Here is a 20,260-nt window from a genome sequence, read left to right on the forward strand (position 1 = left end):
ATCTACAAAACAGGGGTAAACCATGAAAGGGAAAGAGGAAGACATGAGAGACTCACCCGGACGACGACAAAGAAGACTTAGCCGGCAAAATAAGAGATACCGCAAGGGGGTGTTTGGTAGAGGATTAAATTTTTTTTACTAGGGAAATATGATTAATGGGAAAATAGTGAGAAAACAAATTTACTAGGCAAATTTTAAAAAACTGTTTGGTAGGCCGGAATATTACCAGAAAAATTGATTTAAGTTTACTAAATTTATGTTTGGTTGAAAGTAAAATATTGATCAGAAAATATATTGAAAAATCGAAAATACCCCTTGTAAATTTTGAATCTAAATGGACGCGTGAGTGTATCATTGAACATCTATACAAGGAACATTCGTCTTTCGTTATGTGTTTCTCTGTGTTTCTTCATAATTTTTTTTTTGATATTTATGAAAGGGAAATGTATCCATGCCATTACAGTTTAACGAATAAGAATGCCATTATAAGGACACTTGAAACAGCTTCTCATAGACAAACTATAATCTCAACAAGACACTACAATGAGAAGGTTCTAGGAAAGTCTAATCATTCCATATCATGATAAATTTTCCTTATATACCAAACTGTGCAAAACCTGTTTCAGAAACTCAGTTTCCAAATTTAAGTTAGCATGAACACATCAACTCTAAGATAAAATAATAAAAAAGGCTAATTGCATCCAAATCCTACGATTCAGATAAAAAATACCTGTATTCACTCACACTCTCAAACCGTGTAATTTGGTTATGTGTATCCCTTCCCTTCTCTCTTTCTCAGTTTCTCAGATTACAAGGGCATTTCAGTCAACAAAATCTGGCCAAATTTTTCATTTCCCTAGTCTTCCTCAAATACTAGCTCTGATGTGGTCTTCACAAAGTGGGTTTTTCATATCAAATTACACACAACTCTGATTTAGATGGGTAAAATGGTTGCCTAGTTTTATTTCTCTAAACCCTCTACCAAACATGGCTTACATAGTATCCCACTCTCACTTACCCATCCATCTCACCAAAAACCACCTACCAAACACTCCCCAAGGGTCATTTTCATTCTTATTTTGGAGCTCAAAATAAGACTTAGCCGACAAACGAAAAATAGGAAGTGGTATTTTCAAACAGTAGATTTCCTGACAATTTTCACACAAATTGTGAATCCCCGGCAACATATTTTGCTGGTATAATTTTTGTGAAACTCGTACCAAACATGGTATACTACAAAACTCACTTACTTCTCCAACAATCCCAAAAAAAACCTTGTACCAAACACACTCTAAAGAGATTCAAGTTATATCCAAGGACAAGCTTATAGGATAAGTTTGACAAGTGCTTGGCATAGACCCAAATAATTAGAATTCTATTAATCTAAGTCACTAGAATTGGTTTAATGGTGAGGGATTTGGATAAAATACATTAGATTATGTGTTCAATTTTTACTTATATCCAAAATAAAATAAAATTCTATTGATCCTTATCGGATAAAAATAAATGGATATTAATAATGATTTCTAAGAGTAATACTAAAATGATACATAATGCAGGAGGCCAAAGAGCAAGAAACTCAAAGTAAGAGACATTGATAGAGAAAATATTACCTTAATATAGTTTGAGATAACATTGGAGGATGAACCTGAATGCCGTTGTAGCATAAATACAACCTGCAAATTTTAGGAGTTGACATGATATGACACAAATGACACGTAAATTACGAGTCAAAATAGTAACTAACCAATTATTTTTTTTTAAAAAATGGTCTAAATTAAAAGAAAAATGAGTCGAATTTGTATTCACACCACACATAACACAAAATTTTTAAGTATCATATTTTTTCAATACTAACACAACACAAATTTTTTTCACGTCAATCCAAATATGAATTTTTGTAGGACTTATCATTTCTTAAGCTGTTTGAGATAATTTTATCTCCGACTATTAAATCATGATCGTACAAAAATGAATCAAGAGTGATAAAAGAAGAGAAAGAAAAAAGAAATCATAATCATTCAAAGATAAATCAATTAATATAAAAAAATAAATAAACAAAACAATGTAATTTTAAAGCAACCAGAAATATACTTATATCAAATTACGGGAGAAATATTTTTTCTGTATTATGCTGGTCATAACATATTTTGAGACCCATACCCTCGACTGACATAACATTTATTGACATTACTAGGCTAATTAAGCAGCCCAACCCGCAAAGCCAGCCATAGGAAAGCCCATGCCCAGTGTCAACAACTTGAATTAGTTCAATCTTTTCTTCAGTTCCCGGGGTCTCGCTCTTATTCTTCGTAAAGTAAATTGTAACTCGTTCCTGTGTGCTGTCTATGGAGAAACAAAGGGGCAAAGGAGTGGAACCCAACAAGGTTAAGGTATTGACCACAAACTCACTCCAAATAAACGAAGATGATGCCTCTCGCTTGGTTGGTTCCATCGTCGAAAAGGGTATCTCTGATTCTCTTAACAACACCACTCTCTTCCACCCACTTCCCAAACCCACTGTCCTTCCTTTCCCTGTTGCACGCCATCGTTCCCATGGCCCTGTAAGTGCCTCATCTTCTCCTTCAACTTCCCTTTTATCTACCCTTTTCCTTTTAAAGCTTCAATCTTTTTATATTATATCGTATCATGCTTCAATTGAATGAAGACGTCTTATAGTGAGTAATATATGGCAAAAATAAAAATAAAAATAGTCTTTTAATGTTTTCTAGGCTTCTAGTGACTTTAACCGAGGAGGGTTTGTTGGAAAACACTGAATTAAGATTTAATGAATGTTAATGGGAGACATACACCGAGTTCTACTTAGTGTGGCCTTTGGTGGCTTCACCACATTCTTTTCTTTTTTCAAAATTGTGTTGTGGGTATTTTTGACTGAACTTAACAAATAAGGAGTTCCCCCCCCCCCCCCCCCCCCCCCCCCCCCCCCCCCCCCCCCCCCCCCCCCCCCCGCCCCCCAATTAAATATAGGGTAAACAATTCATCGTGGATTGATTTTGCATGAGAAATTCTATGGAGAACTAACCCATGAATTGTTCACTCAAGTTATTGAGACTAAAAGGTCTTAGTTGGGCCTATAAGTCTGTCTGCTTCCTTTGACTCATTTTTGGTTGATTGTGAATTTAGTTCATGTAACGGGTAGTAAGCATCGTGGACTGATACTTAGAATTTGGTGATTTTACAGCATTGGCGTCCGTTGAGGAGTAAAGGGGGTGGTGATGATGATGATGATAGTGACTATAATGTTGATGATGAAGGAGATAAAGATTTCATGGAATTTGAAAAAATTGCATCCTTTGCCAATCCAGTACAAAGGAGGAGGAAAAAGGGTTTGGATTTTAGAAAGTGGAAAGAGATTACTCAGGATGATAATTCTTCCTTGGGAAAGCAATTAGAAGAGGATGTGTCAAGCTTTGGTGGAACTGCACGGAAAAAGAAGGATGAGAAAGGTGGTAAGAATGCAGACAAGAAAATCTCATCTTCTGCTGATGATAGTGTCTTTGCTTCTATGAAAATGGATGCTAAGCTGCAGTTAGATAACTCACATGGAGGATTTATCAATTCAGTCACTCCCATGGAACTAGATACGCCAAATAAGGTAGATCTTCAGGAAAAAGTTAAAGATGCCAGAATATATGATGACAAGGAAGAAAATGTAACTGCGCCTAAGTGGGACCAAATTTGCTCTGATAGAGTGCCTGATTACAATTTTGGTTCTCTAGATGTGCTAAGGCCAGAGCAAAATCATTTGACTTCAAGCATACTTTCTTGTTCTAGTTCCAATAACATCAGAAGTGATCAAGAGTCCGTGTCTCTTGAGAGTGAGATTGATGCAGAGAATCGAGCTCGGATCAAGAAAATGTCAGCTGAGGAGATTGCGGAAGCCCAGGCTGAAATAATGGAGAAAATAAGCCCTACATTACTAAAATTACTACAGAAGAGGGCACAGGAGAAATTGAAGAAACAAAGTAGTTTTAAATCAGAAGTGGGTACTGACTCTGAATCTGTGAATCGACATCTTCAGAGTACTGAAGATACTAAAAGTCTGCATATAGAGGATGACATCTTGCATCCAGTGATGGCAACAGAATCCAAAAAAATGCTAGGTGATGAGAAAATTAGCACAAAAACTTCATCCACTGCAAGCAGCAGCTCATGGAATGCTTGGAGCAATAGAGTTGAGGCCGTTAGGGAGTTACGATTTTCTTTGGCTGGGGATGTTGTTGATACTGAGCGGGTATCTGTGTATGGTATGCGTTATTTATTCTTCTACGTTTATTTATCTATCTTTGGAGTTCTATTATCAACCTGATGCCTTGTTTGATCCTTGCATATGTATATATAGATATAGGCTCTTCTGTATTTGGTCTTTTGGGTATGTGGTAAATCAATGCTCAGCTAGTGATAGTATGTATTCTTGATGTTTGAATACTTTTCTTCATGCAGCATCAACTATTGATTTTCGACTTACATATTGAGGTTTTGTATTTGAAATTATTTTTATTCCCAACAATCCATGGTCCATTTTTGGTTCACTACACTTCTAAATGCACATGAACCAAAAATACATAGTATATTAATGTGTCTAGAAGATATCGTGTAATGTTAAGATTATATCTTAAAACAGTTTAGAGTATCCTAGAGGATCTCTTTGGATTTGTTTCCATATTTCCTTAATTTGATGATTTTTATAGCTTATAAGGATTAATGCTATGTTTTATGTATCACTTCATGTCACATCCTTTTCAACTATAGCAAAGGAAATGTATTTCATACAAAGGAAACATGGTGGTGGAATGGAGAGGTGCAAAAGGCAATTAAACATAAGAAGGAGTGCTTTAGATCTTTGCATAAAAGTCCCAGTGAAGAGAACCTGCAAAAGTTTAGATTGGCGAGAAAAAATGCAAAGAAAGCAGTGCGAGAAGCTAGAGGCAAGGTTTTCGACGAGTTGTATAAAAATCTTGGGATCAAGGATGGTGAAAGAGGTATTTATAAACTTGCAAAGATAAGGGATAAGAAAAGTAAAGACCTTACCCAAGTTAGATGCATCAAGGATGAAAATCAAAAACTTCTGGTGAGAGATGAAGATGTAAATGAACGATGGTTGAAATACTTCAACAAGCTGTTTAATGGGGATGGGGATACAAGCGAGGTGGACTTAGAGGACGCGTACGATGATATGAATAGAAGATTTGTACGCAGAATTAATACACATGAAGTTAAGGAGGCTTTAAAGAGGATGAAGACTAATAAAGCCTTGGGGCCTGATGGTGTCCCTATTGAAGTGTGGAGAGGCCTGGGGGATGTGGCAATAAAATGGTTGACCAATCTTTTTAATAAGATTCTCCAAACGAATAAGATGCCTGATGCATGGAGGAAAAGTATGATTGTGCCTATCTACAAAAACAAGGGAGATATACAGAATTGGTCAAACTATAGAGGCATTAAGCTAATGAGCCATATTATGAAGTTGTGGGAGAGGGTTATTGAACATCGCTTGAGGAGAGATACCAAGGTTTCTGTAAATCAATTTGGATTTATGCCAGGAAGATGTACCATGGAAGCCATTTTCTTGATGCGACAACTAATGGAAAGATACCGAGAAAAGAAGAAGGACTTGCATATGGTGTTCATAGACCTTGAGAAAGCATACGATAGGGTTCCAAGGAAAGTTTTATGGTGGGTCCTGGAGAAGAAAAAGGTTCCATCAAAGTATGTAAAGGCAATCAAGGATATGTATGATGGGGCTACTACATGTGTAAAAGCTTGTAACGGATCATCAAGTTATTTTCCTATCATGGTAGGTGTACACCAAGGGTCGGCTCTAAGTCCTTACCTCTTTGCTTTAGTTATGGATGAACTAACAAAAGATATTCAAGAGGAAGTGCCATGGTGTATGCTTTTTGCAGACGATATTGTGCTTATTGATGAGAGCAAGGAGGGTGTTAATAGAAAACTTGAATTGTGGAGAAGCACATTGGAATCCAGAGGATTCACATTAAGTCGAAGCAAGACTGAGTATCTGAAGTGTGAGTTTTCTCTGGTACGAGATGAGGACCAAGAGCCTGTGCATCTAAATGGTCAAGAGGTACCCAAAAAAGATGCTTTTAAATACTTGGGCTCCATTTTACAAAACGGTGGAGAGATTGATGAGGATGTAAATCACAGAATCAGAGCAGGGTGGATGAAATGGCGCAGTGCATCTGCATTTTTGTGTGACCGCAAAATCCCCCTGAAGTTAAAAGGAAAATTCTATAAAACGGCAGTAAGACCGGCAATGCTATATGGAGCGGAATGCTGGCCAGCACATAGGCAACATGAGCATAAGATGAGAGTAGCAGAGATGAGGATGTTAAGGTGGATGTGTGGTTACACAAGGATGGATAAGATAAGAAATGAAGATATTCGACGAAAGGTCGGAGTAGTATCGGTAGCCGAGAAGATGAGAGAACATAGATTGAGGTGGTTTGGGCACGTGATGAGAAGACCCATGGATGCTCCTGTAAGAACAGAAGTTTGTTACCAAGAGCTAAACACACAAAGAGGCAGAGGTAGGCTGAAGCTTACTTGGGGGAAGGTAGTAAAACAAGATTTAATGGAGTGGGATATAGATTGGCGGACAGTATGTCTTAGAACGGAATGGAGAAAAGCTATAAGTATGGTGGAGGGTTAGACCCGCTGTTATTCCTATGTTCCAGATGGTCCATTTTTAGTCATTTTCCCCTTCATTTCCCCCACTTCTTCTTGTCCCTTTCTTTTTTCATTTTTATTTATTTATATATACATATATTTTTATTTTATTTTATATTATTTTTATTTTATTTTATCTTATCTTATTTTATTCTTTTATTCTATTTGTTTATTTTTATTTATTTATTTTTTGTTTTTTTTACTTTTTTCAACCGTTTTGTATCTTTCATGTGGGTTCATCTACCACCGACCCCAATTAATTTGGGATAAAGGTGTTGTTGATGTTGATGTTGATTTGAAGTTTTTCGTTTTCCTCTGTACCCAAATCCCTTAATTTCAACATAGAATTTCTATTGTGCTGTGTAGGCAATATATTACTGGTAAATAAAGTAAAGGTCAATGTCTTTGCTAGGTCATGGCCTCTATGAGGGCATTCAGCAGATTATCCACTCCCCTTTCTTGCGTTGGGCCAGAAATTAGAATACTGTTCTAGTTCCAGTCTAGACTGTGATTTCTTTTTGTGTTCTTTTGTTTTCTAATATCTCTAAGTTCATAGACTTCATTGGTTGGTTATTCTTTATTCAGCATATGAAATGTTAGCATTTGCTGGAAATAAGATGGAGGTGTGAAAATAAATTTGAATATTCAAGGATATCCATTAATATCTTGATTATTCTGTATTTTCTGGTAGCATCAGATGTTAGCATTTGTTGTAATATTCATTGTTATCCTGATTATTCTGGAAATAAGATGGAGGTGTGAAAAGAAATTTTGAATATTATTTGTTTCATGATACAGATAATGTCACTGAACGTGACTATTTGCGGACTGAGGGAGATCCTGGTGCAGCTGGTTATACAATTAAAGAAGCAGTGGCACTCACTAGAAGTGTGGTATGTTATGTGTTGTAACTTGGATACCCGGAATAGTCAGGATGGATTTTCATTTAGGAATGTAAAATAAAGAAAATTGATAACATTTCCCCCCTTAGTAACATAGTATCTGCCAAATGTTATTTGTTAGATTCCTGGACAAAGGGCCCTTGCATTGCATCTCCTTTCATCTGTGCTTGATAAGGCATTACACTCTATTTGCGAAGACAGAACTGGGTATATGGCGAAAAGTGAGAACAAAGTCGACTGGGAGGCTGTTTGGGCTTTTGCACTTGGTCCAGAACCTGAGCTTGTATTGTCACTCAGGTGAATTTTGTTTATGGCCTAGTTGTTGGTTTTATTACAATGGCCGAGTGAGAATGTGTTTTTTTTATTTTATTTTGGTGTTTGTGTTTTTGTGGGGGGGGGGGGGGGGGGGGGGGGGGGGGGGGGGGTTCAGAAAATATATTTTCTTATTTATGTTGCAGATAATCATTAAGCATGGGAGTTGATTGGTTTAGATGTAAGTAGAACTCCAGCCTGGTATGTGACAGACTCAATGATGCCAAAGAAGGCACACATCTTTTGTTCCTTGAATATTTACATGTCTGGTCACCGTAGAAGCCAGCATTATTTGTGTTAGAATATCTAGAAAATATTTCATAATATCATTATTATATCTTAGAATATTTTAGAATATCTTAGGTGATCTCTTAGCAGTGGTTTCATAGTTAATTTTATATCATAATTTGTTTCCTTATTTAATTAGTATAAGGAGTTTAGCATTAGTACCAATAAGGGTTAGTGCTTTGTCTTCTATAACACATCATTGCACACCATACATCAATATAATATTCTATTATTTAGAATTTTTTCTCTCTTTTCCTCCTTCTCCACCTAAATCCTTATAATTCTAACATGATATTAGAGCAGTGCCACCTCTATGACCTGTAGTGTTGCTATTTTGCTGCCGAGTTTCCTTGAATTTGGAGCTCCACTTTATTTCCATGATTATTTTCTTGCTTTTGATTAGCTGTCTTTCCTGCTGTGTTCTCCTTCTGGCACCTTTCTATATCTCTTCATCGCACTTTTGCATGCGCCTTCCCTCTCATCAGTGTGCCTTTCACCTCACTGTGACCTCCACCAGCTCCAATATGTCCAGATCGGCCATTGCCTGAAATTGCACCACCATTAGACCCTCCATGCACCGCCTCAAGCTCCCAATGATGTTAGCTTCTACTGATGTGTGAGGGCATGTCCGGTGACATTTATGGCCGCTCTAGTCTTTCTGGTCCCATTCTACCTTATTCCTGGTGTCCTTTTCCCTCTATCTCAAGTCAGCCCCAGCCCCCATTGCTTCTGTTCCCACCCTCTTGTCACCATTTGGCTCCTTTAGATGCCATTTTTGTGTTTGGTGGTGAGATCTGGTGTTATGGCTCTCTTTCCCTTTATTAGGTTTAACGTGTTTGAGCTATTTCTTGACATTCTTTGTGCATGTTTTCTCTGGTTTGTTATTGTTTGGCTTTTTTCCAATGCTAGCACCGGTATTGAGGGGGGTAAAAGTTACCTCTTTTCTTGCTGACAGTCAATCCGGCCGTCCATTGATGATCATAAACATGGTGAGTCTGGTGACTTTTCTTCCCAGATGGTCATTTGGATGGTGACCTGTATTGGCTGCGACTCACATGACTTTTATCCCAAATGCAATCTGCCCTGTTTCTAGTCTTATGCTGTCAGGTCATATCTCTCGTTCTAGATTCAGTCTATCCCCATCTCTAGTTTTAGATGCTTTGGTCCCGTCGTCAGCCCTAGATTTTGTCACCTACCCCGTACGTTATATTTTTCTTATATATTGTTTAAGTATGTTTAATTGTAGCAAGCTTAAAGCTTAGCAAGCTTTAGCTTGAGGGGGAGTGTAAGAATATTTAGAAAATATTTCATAATATTATTGTTATATCTTAATATTTTAGAGTATCTTAGATGATCTCTCAGGAATGGTTTCCATATTTCATGATTGGTTTCCTTATTTAATTAAGATTAGAAGTTTAATATTAGCATAAATATGTTAGTGCTTTGTCTTTTGTAACTACTGAAAAGAAGTTTTTGTATATTGATAATGAATAATTTACATGAGTGAGTATTTATACAAGAAAGAATCGCTAAGAATGACTAAGTGATGACTAAGCGATGACTAATCAATCCTAATCACAATCAATTCTAATCAATCACAATCAATCCTAATCAATCATAATCAATCCTAATTAATAGGAAATAAACACGGAAACATGTTTGAATTCTGATTTTCTACACTCCCCCTCAAGTTGGGAGGTAAATATTGATCATTCCCAACTTGCCAATCAAGTCTTCGAATGTTGGACGGTGTAGGCCCTTGGTAAGGATATCTGCCGTTTGCTCTTTGGTTGGAACATATATCAAACGCACACTTCCATCATCTAATTTTTCTTTGATGAAGTGACGATCAACTTCCACGTGCTTTGTTCGATCATGATGCACAGGATTTTGAGCAATGCTAACAGCTGCCTTGTTGTCGCAATATAGTTTTATTGGTAGGGAATATGAAATCTTCAACTCTTGAAGAAGTCTTCTCAACCAGATTCCTTCACAAACTCCATGAGCTAAAGCTCGAAATTCTGCTTCAGCACTACTTCTTGCAACCACTGTTTGCTTTTTGCTTCTCCAAGTAACAAGATTTCCCCACACATAGGTGCAATAGCTTGAGGTAGATCTCCTGTCTACTGATGAGCCTGCCCAATCTGCATCAGTGTAGATTTCAATTGTCCTTTTATACCCCTTTTTAAAGAATAATCCTCTTCCTGGAGTAATCTTGAGGTATCTAAGCACCCTATAGACTACACTAAGATGCTTCTTCTTGGGTGAGTGCATGAATTGACTAATCATACTCACCGCAAAGGCAATGTCAGGACGCGTATGAGATAAGTAGATTAGTTTACCAACCAATCGCTGATATTGTTCTTTATCCACCTCATTCCCATCTTCAATACCTAACTTGGTATTAGGTTCCACAGGTGTCTCAGCAGGTTAAGGTAACGGTCGCTGCCCCAATATTCGACCACGAACCTCATCAAGATCTCGGTTGAGTCCGGCAAGGAAATCATAGAGTCTTTCCTTCTCCAAGTGTTTTTTAAATTGGGTATTAGCTTCCAATCCCTGAAGATCAGATGCATAATAAAGATCCAATTCCTGCCATAAATTCGTTAGTGCAGTAAAATATTCAGTAACAGTCATACCCCTTTGACGAAAGTCTCTCAACTTATTTCTCAGTTCAAAAACTTGAGAGGTATTCTCTAGATCGGAGTAATTCTGTTGAACAGCATCCCAAATTTCCTTGGCAGTATCAAAGAACAGATAGGTTTGGCCAATCTGTGGTTCCATGGAATTAGTCAGCCAAGCCATGACCAAGGAATTATTAATCTCCCAATCGTCATAATCAGGAGAATTCTCAGTAGGTTTCTTAATTCTTCCCTCAAGATAGCCCATCTTACCCTTTGCCCGGATGACCAACTTAACTGATTGAAACCATTGCAGAAAATTCTTACCGTTCAACCGGTGATTGGTGATCTGCAAACCTAAGTTGTTTCCAGAGGACTGAGAATTTGGGGCAGATGAGGAGGCGGAAGAGTGTTTTGAGGAAGCCATGAATAGAAAGAGAAGGGTTGACCGTTGATGAAAAATCAAGTTTTGTAAATTTTTGATCTGACCTCTGGAACAGGAAGGGGAGAAGCCGGCGAGAAGGTCTGTGCAAGTCGCGGCGGAAAAAGACGTTGGGAAGGCGGCGCGTGGAGCTCACACGCCGGAGACTGACCGCGCGTGAGGCGGCGGTTGACGGCGATGGGTCCAGCGGCGGTCGACTCGTCGAATCCTTCTGAGTCCAATGGTCACCTCACTTTCTTGATCGGAGGTCAGTAGACTAGGTTTCTGTGTTGGACAGATTCAAGGAGGTGTTTAGGAGGTGTTTGACGGTGATGGAAGTGTTTGGATGGTTATTTCAGATTTGAATTAGGGTAGGAACGAACCCGCTCTTGATACCATATTGAAAAGAAGTTTTTGTATATTGATAATGAATAATTTACATGAGTGAGTATTTATACAAGAAAGAATCGCTAAGAATGACTAAGGATGACTAAGCGATGACTAATCAATCCTAATCACAATCAATTCTAATCAATCACAATCAATCATAATCAATCCTAATTAATAGGAAATAAAAATGGAAACATGTTTGAATTCTGATTTTCTACAGTAACACATCATTACACACTGTATAATAATATAATAATCTATTATTCAGAGTTCGTTCTCTCTTTCCATCCTCTTCTACCTAAATTCCTATAATTTGAACAAGTTACATGCTCTTAAGATTATTTTTTTGTCATAACTCATAAGGTCTTACGCACACTGACTTTTCCTAAGCTGTGACGATTTTCATGTTTTGGGATGAGTTATCGTGCACAGTGGCTTTCCGTAATGCTGTAACTTCTCTAATGGTCTTATACAATTATACATTAAAATGTGTAAAGAACCTTGGGATACACCAACCCAAAAGTTAGCTCAAAGGGTGGGAGTGCCTAAGGCCTTATAAACTCCACATTAGTTGCACATACAACCAATGTGGGACTATATATCTCAACACACCCCCTCACGCAAGAGCCCTCTTGGCTTGAAGCGTGGATTATGCAACAGGCCCAATTTTTGGTTTACCTTTTTGTGCTTCCACTTTAAAGTGGGGGGCGACGAGGCTTTGATACCATGTAAAGAACCTTGGGATACACCACCTCAAAAGCTAGCTCAAAGGGTGGGAGTACCTAAGGCCTTATAAACTCCACATTAGTTGTACATACAACCAATGTGGGACTATATATCTCAACAAAATGGATGCTGGTGACCTTTGGTCCCTCGTGTAATACTGCTACCTGTGTCTAAAATTCAAATGGAAGAGTGAGAATCTAGATTTATTTGACTCATACGTTTTTGTTCTCTTGTAGTTAGCAAGGAGACATATTGGTGAAACTAGAAAGGTCTTTTATAATTGAAAAGAACCAATTCAACCCAAAAGCTTAAGTTGGTGGGTGAGACTATATTAATGGTTTTATATATCCCTAACACTTTCCCTCACATGAGAGTCTACTGGACTTGAAGGGTGGATAATGAACAGGTCCATCTATCTGTGCTAAGAAACTCCACAAGACTTAATTAATTATTAATTAAATGGGGAACGGTGAGGATCGAACCCGTAACACCGAGGCTCTGATACCATGTAAAGAACCAATTCAACTCAAAAGCTTAAGCTGGTGGGTAAGACTACATTAATGGTTTTATATATCTCTAACAATAAAAGCAGAAAGATGTTATCACAAATGGATAACTATTCATCTTGTAATTTATGTTTAAATTTTGCCTATAAATGGTACTATTTTTATTGTGATCCATGTGCTATTTTGAGTAGCATTTGATAAATAGCTGCTGATGAATACAATTCTTTCAAATTATATTGGCATATAATTATTTTTTCCCATTGTATGGGCCTCTTGTAACAGCAATATACTCTTTGATTTTTCTTAGGATATGTCTTGATGATAACCACAGTTCTGTAGTTCTGGCCTGTGCAAAGGCTGTACAATGTGTATTGAGTTGTGATGTTAATGAGAACTACTTCGATATCTTGGAGGTAACAGTGTTTCTCATCTATGTTTATTATCTTTAATCTTATACTATTATTCTGTGTTTCAAATTAGATTCATCTATAAACTTTTTTTTTTTACTTTCAGAAGATAGCAACTTGTGACATGGATATTTGCACAGCTCCAGTTTTTAGGAGCAGACCAGATATTAATGTTGGATTCCTTCAGGGCGGGTTCTGGAAGTACAGTGCAAAACCTTCTAATATTCTTCCTTTCAGCGAGGATTCTATGGACAGTGAAACTGAAGGGAAACATACAATTCAGGATGATGTAGTGATTGCTGGACAAGATTTTACTGTTGGTCTAGTTCGCATGGGAATCCTTCCAAGACTTAATTATCTTTTGGAGGTAAAAAATAGTTAATCATGATGAAGCATTTGTTGTCATTAGATTCTGTTAGAAAGACATAATTGTTAAGGATATTTTTCTGCTTCATAATCTATGAACTTCCATGTCAAATTCATTTTTTTCTAATGGTTGCAGACAGATCCTACCGCAGCTTTGGAAGAATGTATTATTTCTATACTGATTGCCATTGTGAGGCATTCACCCTCATGTGCTAATGCAGTACTGAAGTGCCAAGGACTTATTCAAACGATTGTGCACAAGTTTACTGTTGACAATTTAGAAACTCGATCTTCTATGATAAAATCTGTAATCCTCTTGAAGGTTAGTGGTAATTTTCAATTTTATTTTTTTAGATTTCTTCTTATATATTAATTTTCTTTGCTTGTTGTGTGTAAAGTTATTTCTGCATTTGCAGTTAGAGAATTATTACTAATGTTTCATTTGATATTGGAAAAGGTCTTAGCTCGGTCGGATCGGAAAACTTGTTTAGAGTTTATAAAGAATGGGTATTTTCAAACTATGACATGGAGTTTGTATCGATATCCTCCTTCCATTGACCACTGGCTAAACTCAGGGAAGGAAAAATGTAAACTTGGGTCAGCTCTGATTGTTGAACAATTGCGTTTCTGGAGGGTCTGCGTTCAATATGGATATTGTGTGTCTTACTTCTCGGAAATATTCCCTACCTTGTGTTTTTGGTTGAATCCACCTTCATTTGAAAAACTCCTGGAAAACAATGTTCTGTATGAATCTACTTCCATCTCTAGGGAGGCATATCTTGTTCTTGAGTCTTTGGCTGGAAGACTTCCAAATTTATTTTCACAGCAGTGTCTAAACAATGAACTTCCAGAGTCCAGTGGTGACACAGAGGTCTGGTCTTGGAGTTATGTTGGTCCAATGGTGGACTTAGCCATAAAGTGGATTGCAACCAGAAGTGATCCAAGAGTATCTAATTTGTTTGAGGGACAGGAAGAAGGGAGATGCGACTTTACTTTTCGAGATCTTTCTGCAACTTCTTTGTTGTGGGTGTATGCAGCTGCGACTCACATGCTTTTCAGAGTGCTTGAAAGAGTGACATTTGGGGATACTATCAGCCTACAGGAAACTGATGGGCTAGTGCCATGGCTTCCAGACTTTGTTCCTAAGATTGGACTTGAGTTAACTAAATATTGGCTTTTGGGGTTTTCAGCTTCCTTTGGGACAAAATGTGGAAGAGATCCTGAAGGAGGTGAATCTTTTATGAAGGAACTAATTTATTTGAGGCAGAAGGGTGATATTGAAATGTCAATAGCTTCAACCTGTTGTCTAAATGGAATGGTCAAGATTATTACAACAATTGATAATCTGATACAGTCTGCCAAGACTGGCAACTGTAGTCTTCCATGCCATGAACAAAGTCCCTCAAAAGAAGCAAAAATACTTGAGGATGGCATACTTAATAGGTGTTTGACCGAATTGAGGTCTATGCTTAATGTTTTCATATTTTCAGTATCTTCAGGGTGGCACTACATGCAGTCCATTGAGATATTTGGCAGAGGAGGACCAGCTCCTGGAGCAGGAATTGGCTGGGGTGCCTCTGGGGGAGGATTTTGGTCAAAAAAAGTTTTATTGGTGCAAACAGATGCAAGATTTCTCATCCATTTGCTGGAAATTTTTCAAAATGCATCTAAAGATGCTCCTATAACAGAAGAAACAGCGTTCTCCATGCAAAGGATTAACACTGCCTTGGGATTATGTTTAACTGCAGGACCAAGGGATAAGGATGTTATTGAAAAGACATTGGATCTCTTGTTTCATGCCTCTGTTTTGAAGTACCTTGATCTCTGTATACAGAATTTTCTACTTAATAGGAGGGGTAAAATCTTTAGGTGGCAACATGAAGAAGAGGATTACTTGCACTTCAGTAGAATATTATCGTCTCATTTTAGAAGCAGATGGTTGTCTGTAAAGGTGAAGTTCAAAGCGGTGGATGGCAATAATTCCTCTGGCCGTAAGACCTCTGCAAAGGTTAATGCTTGTTTGGACACCATATATGAGGACTCAGACATGTCATCGATGACAAGTCCTTCCTATTCGTCTTTAACAATAGAATGGGCTCATCAGAAACTACCACTTCCAGTCCACTTTTACCTAAGTCCAATTTCAACAATTTCCCATAGCAAGCGGGCTGGTCCTCAAAAAGTTGATAGTGTACATTATCCCACTAATTTGCTTGAAGTTGCCAAGTGTGGACTTTTCTTTGTTTTAGGTGTTGAAGCAATGTCCAATTTTCAAGCCACTGACATTCCTTCTCCTATTCAGTGTGTATCATTGACGTGGAAGTTACACTCCTTATCTGTCAATTTCCTTGTTGGAATGGAAATAATTGAACAAGATCAGGGCAGGGAAACCTTTGAAGCTTTGCAGGATCTTTATGGTGAGCTTCTTGACAAGGAAAGGTTTAACCGAAGTAAAGAAGTTATTTCAGATGATAAAAAACATCTTGAGTTTCTGAGATTCCAATCTGAGATTCATGAAAGTTACATAATATTAATTGAAGACCTTGTAGAGCAGTTTTCTGCTATATCTTATGGTGATATAATTTTTGGCCGGCAAGTTTCGCTTTACTTGCACCGTTGTGTTGAAACTTCCGTTCGACTTGCAGCCTGGAATACATTGTCTAATGCTCGTGTTCTTGAGCTTTTGCCACCTTTAGAAAAATGCTTTTCTGGAGCCGAAGGATACCTTGAACCTACTGAGGTAAAACATAATAATTAATTATCAGTTGTTTTACCATGGAACATTATCTGCAGAGGATATTACTTGTGATTTTGATACACTTTCTTTTTAAGTTGAAGATATTAATGTCATTTGTATTTTATTATAATTTTGTAAATTGTTTAAAAAGTGGTTGTTCAAGTGTGCTTTAAAGCATAGAAGTATGTCCTACAAAGTACAACAGAACCTTCTTAAGCGTCAAAGCTAAAATTGGTAAAAATGATTGGAAGCATTCTTTGAAGTGTTAAAAGAACACTTATTCATCTTTAATGCACCTTTACTTTCTACATGTTAAGAAATGGGCCATTTTGGAAAAAATGTGGAGTTCCTAATTGGAATTTTGTACATAGTGAAGTATCATATACTTCCATCAATATATTCATACACATCACTTTGCACCAAACTTGCACGTATCTTTACAGTGGCTTGTTTTGAAGCTTGTATCTTTAGTAGGGAAGAAAAAGTAAGGTTGTATCCTTAATGCATAGAAATTTGAAACTAACATGATGACCTTGTCAAGCAGGTTACCCTTGCAAGGGATGTGTATTGTGCATCATATGCTTCCTTATATATAACTTTTTGTTGTTGTTGTTTATATTATATGTCAGTAGTAATAATTGGAATCTAATAGGTAGGTGGGCAGTTGTCTTTTCTTTTCCAACTATTATCTGTGGAGGGGTGCACCTGCATAGTCACACTGGCCATGTAGACTAGTCATTGATTCAAAATATAATGTATTTTTAACCAACATTGATGGTGTATGGTCCCACTGCAGGATGATGAAGGGATGTTGGCGGCTTATACCAAGTCATGGATTTCTGATGCCCTTGACAGGGCTGCGATACGAGGATCAATTGCATATACTCTGGTTGTCCATCATCTTTCAGCCTTTATATTTCATGCCTGTCCTGTGGATAAGTTATTGCTGCGGAACAGGCTTGCTAGGTCTCTCCTGCGAGATTACGCTGGGAAACAGCGACATGAGGTAAGCAAGTTTTGAAAGCTTTTAACCTGATGGACAAATAGTAGTTTAGACAAATCTTCATTCAGTGAAAACTTGCGCGGGTGTTCTGTCATCAAATTATTTAGAATGTATGAACTGGGACTTGGGCCTACCGAGTGAAATTTAAGATTGCACCAGTGTGCAGGGAGACATCACTGTGTAGGTAAATCCTAGTTGTAGTATTTGTTTGACCAAGAGTTTGGGGCCATGGATGAAGTAGAAGATAAGATTTTGATGTATCCTTTTTCTCCTTAACTTAATGGGCATTGTTGCATCTAAATTTACATGATAGTGGTGTAGCTGAACTTATGCTATCTACATTCTACAACTGTTACTGATGGAACTTTTGATACAGGGAATGTTATTGAACCTCATCCACTATAACAAACCACAAACATCTGACACAGGTGAGCAACTGCATGAAGAAAAGAGCTGGTTAGATTCCAGGCTAAAAGTATTGGTTGAGGCTTGTGAGGGAAATTCCTCTCTTTTGACAGAAGTAAATAAGTTAAAGTCTGTTGCAGAGAAGAGTTCAGTGTGAGGTGACCATTATATAAGACACAAACATTCGAGATATACAAAAAGCACAACAAAGGCCATATAGATTCTGGGAATGGAGTCTCAAATGTATTGACTGGAGTGTACATGGGCACTAATATTTGTATTCGTGGTGGGAATGGAGTCTACTGTTTTGTCCATCAAGATTCCGGGAGCAAGTCCAAAGACATGAAATGTACATAATGAAAGGATGAAAGGATTGGATTTTAAGAAAATGATCAAAAACACCCATGAATGGAATTCTGGTAGAAGGTAAATCAAGATATTACTCTCTTTGTTGGAACTTTGAAGTCAAATGATTGTTGGTAGAATTTGTGCTTTACCATAGAGTTTATCACTGATCAATGAAAAGAGAAGCTCTCTGAACAAAAACATCAACTTAGAAACGTTAAGTATTGATGAGATTACATGAATTAGAAGCTGAGAGGGTAATACTCCGTTGCTGGTCTTGAGTTTTTTAGGATAAACTTTTTACTTCCTTTATAAAATTAAAGCTAACAGGTACATATGATCTGGTTTCTGGCTACTTGCCTTTCCACTTGTAAAATGTGTTCAAAAGTTATTTAAAGAGTTTTCCAATTTTTGAAATGGTTTAGGGGAAATGATTTTCTAATATCACACACCTATTGAAATTCGAGCTAGCATTTTTTTTTTTTTTTTTATTTAGTTGTAGGGTTCACTTGATTATGTTTCTCTATGAGATAATATTTTCTCACGTAACATCAGAAAAATATTGCCCATGGTTTATATTGTATAAAAGATGAGATTAGTATTTCTCATGGTGTAGTAGATAATTTTATTTTTTATATACATATAAAAGTGGGTGAACCTATGTGAGGCTATATAAAGAGAAAAGGAAAACATGGACCTCATTTTTATGTACGTATGTAGAGGAAGAAATTTATCTCCTATTTTTTCCAAAAAAAAAAAAAGGTTTTCTTTTGAAATTAGACATGCTCTTTTTTTTAGCTGTTGATATTTTTTTAATGATTTAAATTATAGAAAAAAAGGTTTGTGTGTGTGTAACCAGAGGTCTTTATTTGGATATTTGGACGAATTTTTGGAATTCTTTAGTTAGGCTTAGAACTAGTTCAGTTAGACATTTGGACATTTGGATTGGGCTATTATTTAGGTGTTAATTTTGTGAGGAGTTTTCAAAAAAAAAAAATTATCAGGGTAAATTATACTTCGTCTTCACGTGGTTTAATTTTTATTTTTTTTGTGCCACTAAAATTTTTGAAGTTCGGATTAAGCCATGTGACATGTATGTGTTTTTAAAAAAGATTATTTTGTTGAATAGCCACGAATTTTTTATGGTTAATTAGCTTAAAATTATAGCTAATTTGATGTTATATATGATTATTCACATCTAATGCTCGTGATTAATTTAATCTCTTTTTACTTTTTACTTTTTTGTTTTGTTTTCTTTCTAAATAAATGAAGAATTGAATACTTATGGAAAGACTATAATTCGCAACTAACATTATTAAGAAATCTTATATCTAAGTTTAATTATACATTTAATTAATTCTAAATTTGAAATAGGCAATCAAGTAAGGTAGTTTTCTATACATTCTTAAGCCAATGTACAATGCAAGAATCACCCTAAAATTTAAATACACATTTGTCAACAAAGAAAGGGACAAACACTAATTTTTTTATTTTTATTTTTAGTATTAAGAAGTTTAGTTGATGTTAGATATCGGTATCTTACAATGGTTAAGGTAAAATGTAACACCCCTTGTTTTCCCGGTTTGTTAACATATCATCGTATTAAGCTGCGCTTAATTAAAAATTTGCGGAATAACTTTTTCTTTTCAATTATGACGTCATTATACTTAGCCAAGTTGATTACTTAATCAATTTCATAAAATACATCGCCGGTATGTAAATGCAAATAGATATCTAACTGAAATACCTCAAATATATATAAAGTGAGTATCTAAGTCACGACATTACAACACGTAATCCAGAGTATATCCTGATACATTATACAACTCCAAATAAAACAAGACATAACCAAGTCTATGTGGCATGGACAATTCCCATGCTCACCAAATCAACAACATAACCAACAGAGCCTCAACAGAGGAATTCATAAACTGAATCTAAAAGCATAAGACAGTAAATATGATCCAACATCCAAACATAACAACATATCAGCATAAACATGTAACATCTATCAACTAAGCTCTGGCCTCCTGCCACTAGAGGTATCAACCCCCACATTACCTGAACCTGAAATAAGCATTCCCCAAACGTGGGGTGAGATCTCTAAACAGAAATCTCAGTAA

General features: G+C 36.7%; 1 protein-coding gene across 1 annotated transcript; it reads left to right on the plus strand.

The window, feature by feature from the left end:
• The first annotated feature begins 2,348 nt into the window (after positions 1 to 2,348).
• Positions 2,349 to 18,482, plus strand: LOC133304135 (transcriptional elongation regulator MINIYO). Its single transcript, XM_061504105.1, has 10 exons — positions 2,349 to 2,564; positions 3,203 to 4,268; positions 7,507 to 7,601; positions 7,732 to 7,907; positions 13,182 to 13,287; positions 13,388 to 13,648; positions 13,784 to 13,969; positions 14,105 to 16,387; positions 17,181 to 17,390; positions 17,764 to 18,482. The coding sequence occupies exons 1-10, from the start codon at positions 2,349 to 2,351 to the stop codon at positions 17,947 to 17,949; spliced, it is 4,785 nt and encodes a 1,594-aa protein (XP_061360089.1). The 3' UTR covers positions 17,950 to 18,482.
• Positions 18,483 to 20,260: the final 1,778 nt, after the last annotated feature.

This window comes from Gastrolobium bilobum, unplaced genomic scaffold, assembly GCF_033153095.1.
Source record: "Gastrolobium bilobum isolate Gb01-03AN ecotype WA unplaced genomic scaffold, APGP_CSIRO_Gbil_v1 utg5733, whole genome shotgun sequence".
NCBI lineage: Eukaryota > Viridiplantae > Streptophyta > Magnoliopsida > Fabales > Fabaceae > Gastrolobium > Gastrolobium bilobum.